We start from the raw sequence: 9,035 nt of genomic DNA, 5'->3' as shown, positions 1-9,035 counted from the left end.
AAATAAACTAGAAAAGGAAGGATACAAAAGGACAGGAGTTGCCTCACCTTCTGCACTCAGTCTTGGACATTCTGAAAATACTGATACCCAATTGATAATAATTGATAATAACTGATAGTTGACAACATTTTCTATACAGTGTTTCAAGCACACTTCTATATCCTCATTCAGAAGGACTTAAGATTTTATTTCTGTAGAAAGGGCTGTTATAATGTACATAAATAGTCACTGAGTTAGCCTTCTCATAATTCAATGTAATATGGGAGAATATGTGAGGAAACAGAGAATGTTCTGATTTAGGTCAGCTGTGAAACCAACTACACAATCCATTATATATATATATATATATATATCTATATCTATAATATATACACATAGGCACACCCACACACGTAGATATGCTTCAAAAATAATTGTTTGGTTTCCCCATTGGTTCTACTCTTGCTTTCTCATTTTAGAAAGAGGCAGCCTTTAACATATCAGCCAGGGCACAGAAATGTTTCAAGACACAAACGAGTTTCAGCATAGATGACCAAGCCTGGGGTGACATTAGTCCCTTTTCAGCCTCACAGTAAATTTCAGAGAGCCACTAGAATTCCAGCTATATGTACAAGACGATGATTTTCCAGATCAGAAATACCTGCAGCCATGGAAATGGCCACATGTGGCCCTATAGGCAGTCATGTAGAAATACAAACAATCCTTATGAAAATAAAATTGCATTAAATAAGGAAAAGCTAAAACAACATTTGTATGGCCCTGAGTTATACAAGCCCAGACTGTGCAAGGACTTTTTTTGCCATTTTTGTGCTCTGTTGTTAGAATTTAATGAGGAAGTACAACCGAAGAGAGCACGGGAAGTTCTGGCCACCTGCAGACATCTCTGGGCTTGTTATTATTTGTTATAAGCACCTAAAATAGCCTTGGATATTCCATACTTAATTCTAGATCTGGAATAAGTATCAGGAAACTACAGTTTTTCAGGTAATTCTGCACCTTAGAGGGTGGAAAAAATACAGTTAATTTATTTAATTTTCCCCAGTAATGTTGAACATTCTGAACAGGACAACTTTGCTTATAAAAAAGAGGGATTGTCAAATCACCTTTAACAGAGAATTTTTCTTTATTGTCAAGAAACCTTTCAGATGCTTTTTAAAAAATTGGTAATGAAATTAGATACATAGTGATTTTATAATTTCTATGAATCCAGGAAAGTTATAATGCATGAAGACTGAACATCTGTTAAAGTGATCCCAAACTAAAATTCTTACCATCAGGATTCCAGCCTCTACATTAAATTATTTTGAAAATAATTATTGCTGCAGATTTTACACATAACAAATTCCATGCCCCAATCTGAAATTGCCAAAATGTTTTGGATTTGGGAAGATGAGAGAAAACTCTATGTATAAAAAGAGCAGTCAGCTATGAAAATTCTCAAATCAGATGAATTTGAATGTTTCTTAATGGTATATTCATGCCTTAACATGTTAAAAAATTGACCTTTTTATTAAATAATTTCAATAGTGGAACATACTGATAACCTTTTTTTTTTTTTGTACAGGTGAAAAAACATTTCATTACATTTCATAGGAATGTAATGAATGGAAACAAATATTCTGAAGTGTGCAAATTCAATTGAAGTCGTTTCAGGATTTTATATAAATACCGAAATACAAACCCATGTTACCATGGACAGGCTATCTCATATTTGGACAGTAATTTGTAGCTGCTGGATTTCCCTCAGCAGAATCCACAGACTGAGGAGGGGGAGGTTGAATCCTGACAATCAGAACTTCACTGGGCCTTCCTTACCAGAACAGCACTTATTTATTTTTCATCCAATATAAATCACATTAAGAGTAAAACAGGCCATTCAACACTTTCTGACTATAAGAAAGGGTTCCAAAGTTAAATTGGATAACAGGGTTTAAAAAAAATATGGCCTTTTCTTGACACAATCATAATGGGACTGTTCATAAAACATCTCATCTGATGTACAGTGGTCGTTACCAAAAAGTTTGCACTTGTCAACAACTAGCAAAATGTAGTTATCAGACATTTATGCTATTTATACCTTCCAAAAAGAAAGCTTTGGTATGTATTTGCAAACTCCTTGTTTTTAATTGTGGCCATTATATAAGTATTTTTATTTACTTCATTATTATATGAATTTACTAATTTGCATGCAATCAGGGATCCTGGGAGTAGAAAGACTCTTCAGAAAAAAATTCTCAAAGTGAAGGGAAATGCTGAATGATCCCATGACAAACATGCTTTTCTTGTCCAGTAAAATAACATTTTTACCTGAAAACACAGTAAAATGGCTGATTGCTATTTGCCTATCTTCAGTGTGCAGTAAAATATTTTAATCCCTTTAAAACTCACACCTGATTTTCAAGTATTTTTCAAACTCTGCTTGAGACACAGAGGAATATAATCCTGTATGAGTGAGCACAGTCACAACTCTCCTACAGGACTGGATGGTCTTTCTGTGGATGGGGTTTCCAGTACATTCACAAAACACACTGTATAATTCTTATGTGAAATGCTTAGACTGAGGATTAACACAGAGTTTGGAATATATTCCAGACAAGTGGCTCTTTCTTTTTCCTAAGTGTTTGCATCATGTAAGCCAGTCCCATCAGTTTATATTCACTTGAACAGATTAACTTTAAAACTGGCAGAAAGGGCTGTTTTCAAAGGACAATTTTTTCACTAGGCTAAGTAGCACTGGTTCAAAGTTCCCAACAGAACCTTTAAAAATGAATTTTTAAAGTTTTAGGTTATATGAGGTCAGAATAGGCAATAAAAGTCACAAGATGGTATTATTTTAAGATAATAATCTTATTTTAAGATATGAAAATACTGAAACAATCATGCCAGTATAAGAAATAATTATACCATAATTCATTAGTGCATAATTTATCAAAACAATAGAGCAGTCATGGTTAGATGCAACCTAATACTCCTGTATAAGATATAACTACATACTGTACAATTGTTCCTTTTTTATAATTATTTTTTACATTTAGGCCTCATCCAAATTAAGCTGAGTACTTCTATGTATGAATGGCTTTAGGAAATAAACACAACTCACAACAGGGCTTTATTACTGCTACTGCACCACCATGGCATGCAAGTAACTATGTAGTCAACTATAAACAGTAAAATGTCATCGTCTTTCTGAAATAAAAAGAACATAAAAAATACAGATAAAGTAGTAAACATCAATTATCTTTTTTATATCTTTCATATTTACCAAAACTCTATCATTACATGAGACATTTATACCTCTGTATCACTCTCCTGTACTAGGATGGTGGCAGATTTGGAGCTGAGAAACTATACTTTCAACAAGCTTGTACAAAACTACAGGTTTCATATTACACTCTGTCAGTGTGCAATGCATAAATGAGAATATGACACATCTGCTACCTGCCCCTTACATTCTCTTACTCTTTTCTATGTGCATGATTTCTGAGTAAATAAGAAGACCAAGGGCCATTAAAGCTGGTTGCCAGGTTATCTGTTGTGGCTACTGAGCCCCCACAGGACCAAAGTCCTTCACAAAGGAAATTCTTTCATCTGGTTTTTGTTGTTGAGTACTGATTGTGAGAGGTTCCATACTGGTTGTGGAATTTGACAGCTAATGTTGGAAGCAAGATGGATTTTTAGACATTTATTTATTTATATAGGGTAATTCCTTAACAGGTGCTAAAGTGGCAATGAGATGAAATTCTGCAGTTGTGAGGGAAAAAAATATCCATACTTTATTATAAAAACAAGAACCAAAGTGCTGACTGGGATTAATCTCTTCTGCTTACAGGTCAGGACAATGTATAGATACCAGCAAATTTCAATATTGGAAAGGGAGCAGGTCGAATAACAGCATGTTTAACTCTCCTTAGATTTGCAGTCTTGGAGACTCTCTTGGGAAAAAATATTGTAAAGCAGCTTTTCCATGCTTATTTAATTTTGCTGATCATTTAGCTGGCATGGAGAACCCTCTTTGTAAAATATCCCTAATTCAGGACAAACTCTGAGGTTCAGAAAAGAAAGCCCACCCATCACTCTTCTGCAGCCCAAATTATGTTTATGAGGGTTTTTTCCAATGTAAAGAAAAATAATCATTAAATGCTCAAGTAATAGTATTTAATAGAATTATCTTTCAAATATTACATGTGGTGTTCTTGGGATACACCTTTGCTAAATTCAAAAGCTGCCTACCTCTTCTGGACAATGAAAAAACCACTTAAATCCAAATGATTCTCTTTAGTTTCTGCTTGCTGGAAAGAAATCTTAATGCCAATTACAAGGAAAGAACTGTACAATTCCCATTGTTACATTAAGCTGTACAAAGATTTCCTTTAGATTCCTGGAATTTGCTCAGTTTTTAATTATACAATTTGTTTCCACATTACAAAAAAAAATGTGAAGTTTCTCCTAGTCCTGTCCAAGGATTTTCCCTGCTGTGATATGTTCAGGATCGAGGATACTCGGTATTTTATTTTGTATTTTGTTGACACCAGGATCCACTCTTTATTAAAGCTCATCAAGCATGCTCATACCTAGCAGAAGTTAGTCTGCTTTGGGGGATAGCAGGCTGTGTGACTACGACAGAGCACAGTACCTCATGTGTTCATCCACAGATTTGCCTCCATAAAAACTGAGGCTGTAGTATAGCTTTCAATGGAAGCCATTTAAAAAGAAAACATTACAGAATATACAATTGTAGTTTTTGACTCAGACACAAGTTCCTTGACGTGTTGAAAGGTGATGTTTTCGATTTCTGACTCCTGAGCTCTTATCTTTACAGTCCGCAGGCTTCTGTTGTGAAATGTCTATCAGAGCACTTGCAATTGCAAGACCTGCAAGGTAAATAAAAGAAAAACAAAATTTAATGCTCAGCTTTCCTGAGAAGAATTCCAGAGCAGCGTGATGGTTTCTTTCAAGGCAAGTTTATGTACTTTCCCAGAAGTGATCGGTTTCATTTCAAAGTCAGATAACAAGTTCTCACTTTCTTAAATGCCTCTTGGTAACAGTGAAGAGACAGTGGAAGGAAAAAAATGCAGTTAAGACACCAGACTGGAAATAAGGAGAACTGAGTTCCATTTGTGTCTCTTATTGATTTGCTGTGTGATCTTAACATGACCTCTCTTTATGACCATTTCCTGGTTATGTGGACCAGAAGCTTTCTGACATGAATTTTCTCATATTAAATGTATGTGCTTTGCATTTAGAAATTGATAAAATCAAAATCAAATCAGAAAATAAGAGAGAAACAGAAAGTGCATCTAGGATAACATTGAATATTTGCCTTTGTAATATATATATATATATATATGCCTCTTTAATTGGGGAATATCTAGAGGTTAGTATTTACCACAAAAAGATATGAAAATATCTTTCTAGAAAGCACAGATCTCTAAACAAGTAGTGAACCAAGATGGCCTGAGCACATTCTAAATGTTTTCAACTCACCAAAACTCTTCTGGTTTGGATTCTGGTTAATTTGTTGATATTTCATGACCTGTTGTAACCTTAACAGGGTATTGCCAAGGGCATAGACCAGCATGCTTAGGAATCATAGAAACACAGAATATTCTGAGTTGGAAAGGACCCACAAGGATCATCAAGCCCTGCTTCTGGCCCAGAACAGGACAGCGCCGAGAACCCCACCATGTGCATTGTTCACATCCCTCTTGAACTGTCAGTGCTGTGACTACTGCCCTTGGGGAGCCTGTTCCAGTGCCAGCCATCCTCCAGATGAAGTATTTTTCTCTAATATCCAACCCAAAGCTCTCCTGACACAACTTCAGGCTGTTCCCTCAGGTCTTCCCCTCACGAGGAAGCTGGAACTGCAGTGAGGTCTCTCCACAGTCTCCTCCAGGCTGAACAGACTGGAGTGTGACCTCAGCCACTCCTCATTCAGCTTCCCTTCCAGACCTAAGAAGCTAATATTTTAAGAATTTACTCTTCCATTTCCTTGCTACTGCATCCTTTCTAGAAATTAGTGACTTCTGTGACTAACAACACACTTAATACAGGGCAGTTCTAGGCTTTTAAATTCACACAGGTGATACTGCAATCAAATAGATTGGGAGTATTCACATCATTTATACTTTCTACTGCAAACAAACCACAAATCCACATTTACATTTACCCAAAATGTAGATAAGGATGGTGCTGGTTCTCCATTCAGTCCAAAACTTTTCATTCTCCAACCAATAACACCACCACTGTCCAAGGAAACCTTTGAAAACACTTTTTACCATGTTTAACTCTCTATTCCTTATCTCAAGCCAATATCAAAGTCAATTTATCTATTACACAGATTCCCATTTTGCAATACTTTTCATGCAATCCCTCATTACAGCTCTTATCTACTAAGAAACTGTGCAAAAATTGTTTTTCACTAACAAGTGTTGCTACAGTCTCCCTTCATAGTATTAGATTTATGGTCAGATTTAGTTCAGGTTTCCAGTATCCTGAAAAATCTATGCTATTGCACACTGGTAACATCACCTTTCTTAAGTCACAAAAAAGTTGCAAGAAGTAATTAATGAGCATCCAGATTTTAAAAATGCACGATGCTGTAAAACACTAAGTACAATTATCATTGATACATTTCAGGACGTGTAAGAGCCAAAATTAATCAAGTTGTTTTTTCTCACATACACAAATATTTTGTGGCATGAGCCAGTGATGCTTAAAATTGGACTCTGACAAATTAAATTGTTGAAATCTTTGAGGCACCTTTAAAGTTGAAGCAGTAAAGTTAGGTATTAGCTAATTCAGGGATAAAACCTAAATATCTTTTGATGGTTGCTTATATGTTATCCCATCTTCAACAGATAGGCTTAGAGACTATGCTAAACAGAAGGAATATTATTAGTAAACAGATTTTTTTAAATTTAATAAGCTGTTTGAAAACATATTTGGATGTATTAAGCTAACCTCACTTAATATACCAACTAACAAAAAGGAATCCTTAGGTCTAACACTGCATACTGGGATGTACTGGCATGTTGATAGAATCCCATTAAAATCAGGTTGCTACAGAAGATCATTTTTCAAAATGCCACACAAATCATCTGATGAAATTCATTTATTATGTTCTCTACGCCCAGCATAGTTCCTTGTTATCAAAGCAATACAATTAACTGGGGGAACAATTCATTATTCCAGACTGGCAGTCTAAAGGAATTTCATTTACCAAGTCAAGCTTGTGCACAGACACTTCGAGCAAGGAGAATTTACATCAAAATAAAACAGAAGAAAATGCTGTGGCTTAAATATTCATTAAAAAAACCCACCAAACCCAAAACATTCCCTTGATGTTACAGGTTTTTTATCTAAATAATAAATGCGAATACATTTAGAGTCATTGAAGTTGGAACTGTAAATTGTACAGTGCTCTATATGTGATACCTCAACTCCTAAGTTAATACATTTATGCTCCTTGTCTGAATGCTGCTGGTAAAGTATCCTACCTAACATCCAAACTGGTATTTTCCAAATCAGTACATGGTCTCTGGTTGCTTCTGACTCTTGAGCAACATGGCAGAAAGGAACAGTGGAATCAGTAAGGTTCCCACATGGAGACTCAACAGGTCACCTCTAATTTCTCTAAATTCAATCTTAGTTGCAGAACCAGCACTATTTTTAAATTTAGTTTGTTTTTCTACAAAATGTTATAGAAATAACCTGACCTAGTTCTATGCAGCTCAAACAACCTCTAGCTGGCTTTAAGGATATGCACATACAAGTCATTAAGAAGTAAGCCCAGTCAAATTGTAAGTGGAAAGTATATTTTTGTAGGAGATAATTGCATCCACAATGAGGAAAACACCAGAGGAAGCAATATGAACTTGGTTATCTTTAGCAGAACTATTGTCTTTCCTAATGGAAGTTAAATGGTAACAGTTTATTCTCAGGAAGTCTCTAATCATAAAATTACTGGGGTGTGAATTTTTCCCTTTATTTTTTTTTACAATAATGCAAAGCTATTAATAAGTAGAGGGATAAAATACAGCAGATCAGAGATTACCTTGAAAAGCGCATTCACGGTTTATATACAAACAGCCCTTTAATCCTGCATTCAAACAACAGCATCTGAAAAAGTCATTCATTCTGAGATACTCTCCTCCCAGTCTCTGTAAAAACAGGCAGTACTATATATTTTAATTTTGCAGCAAAACAGCTTCATTAGGCGTGAAAGGTTAATTGCAGGTTTAAGTGCAGTTCGGGGAACAGTGCACGGGTCTGTGGTGAATAGCACAGTCTGCTACAGGAAGGCTGAGTGCTATAAACTGTTTGCCCTGCTGAAATGTTTTACTACCTCATTTACTAACTGTCTTCTTTTACTGCTTGTATTTGTAGTTCTTCTAAACCTTTAATAGCTACAGTTTTATTTCACTGTAATCAGATTTAAATGGAAATACCCATGCTGGGATGTTTAAACATTTTTCCTCTGATTGTATACAACTACATTTGAACTGATGTAAGGCTACACTATCTCTAAAAGTAGAAAAAAACCCCCTACATTGAAAAAGTTAGTCTTACATAATGGTGTGCATATTTAAAACCTTTTTTTCCTCCTCTATTGTTCATTTTAATGAGAAATACATGGAATTCTTACTAACTCATTTGTTAAAAGTAAGGGAACAATGAATGACCTCAGATTAGGCAGGTAACTGGAAATGTTTCCTTTCAATTTGAATATGCATTATTCAGACATAACATTTGGATAGATGTCTTCATTTGATTAAATTTCTACACGTCATTGTTATGCAGAATCAGAACATTCAGAAACCTGAAGACAATAAAATAACTACGAGTCAGGTAGATCAATTAGATTTGTTTGACATTTCAACCAAAATTATAGTCATTGTTTAAGGTGACTTTAAGCAACGAAAATAAAATGCCAGCTGCCATACAGAGAGACTTAAACAGAAAAGACTGGGTAAACACTATATTATTAAAGTCACAGCTTCACCCTTCAGTGCCCACAAGTCTTTGTGTTCCTTCCA

General features: G+C 35.2%; 1 protein-coding gene across 3 annotated transcripts in view; it reads right to left on the bottom strand.

Moving 5' to 3' along the window:
• Positions 1-1,104: 1,104 nt before the first annotated feature.
• ATRNL1 (attractin like 1) overlaps positions 1,105-9,035 on the bottom strand; it is a 432,739-nt gene continuing 424,808 nt past the window's right edge. For all 3 annotated transcript variants that reach the window (XM_071445975.1, XM_071445974.1, XM_071445973.1), the window contains one exon: positions 1,105-4,871. In XM_071445975.1, the coding sequence (XP_071302076.1) occupies positions 4,747-4,871 (125 nt within the window). In that variant the 3' untranslated portion in view covers positions 1,105-4,746. The remainder of the gene's footprint in view (positions 4,872-9,035) is intronic.

The sequence above is a fragment of the Agelaius tricolor genome, unplaced genomic scaffold, assembly GCF_023055355.1.
Source record: "Agelaius tricolor isolate 1412-34295 unplaced genomic scaffold, bAgeTri1.0.p SCAF_22, whole genome shotgun sequence".
Classification (NCBI taxonomy): Eukaryota; Metazoa; Chordata; class Aves; order Passeriformes; family Icteridae; genus Agelaius; species Agelaius tricolor.
Note: the sequence above shows the minus strand (reverse complement) of the source record. Positions and strands in the feature narration are given on the sequence as shown.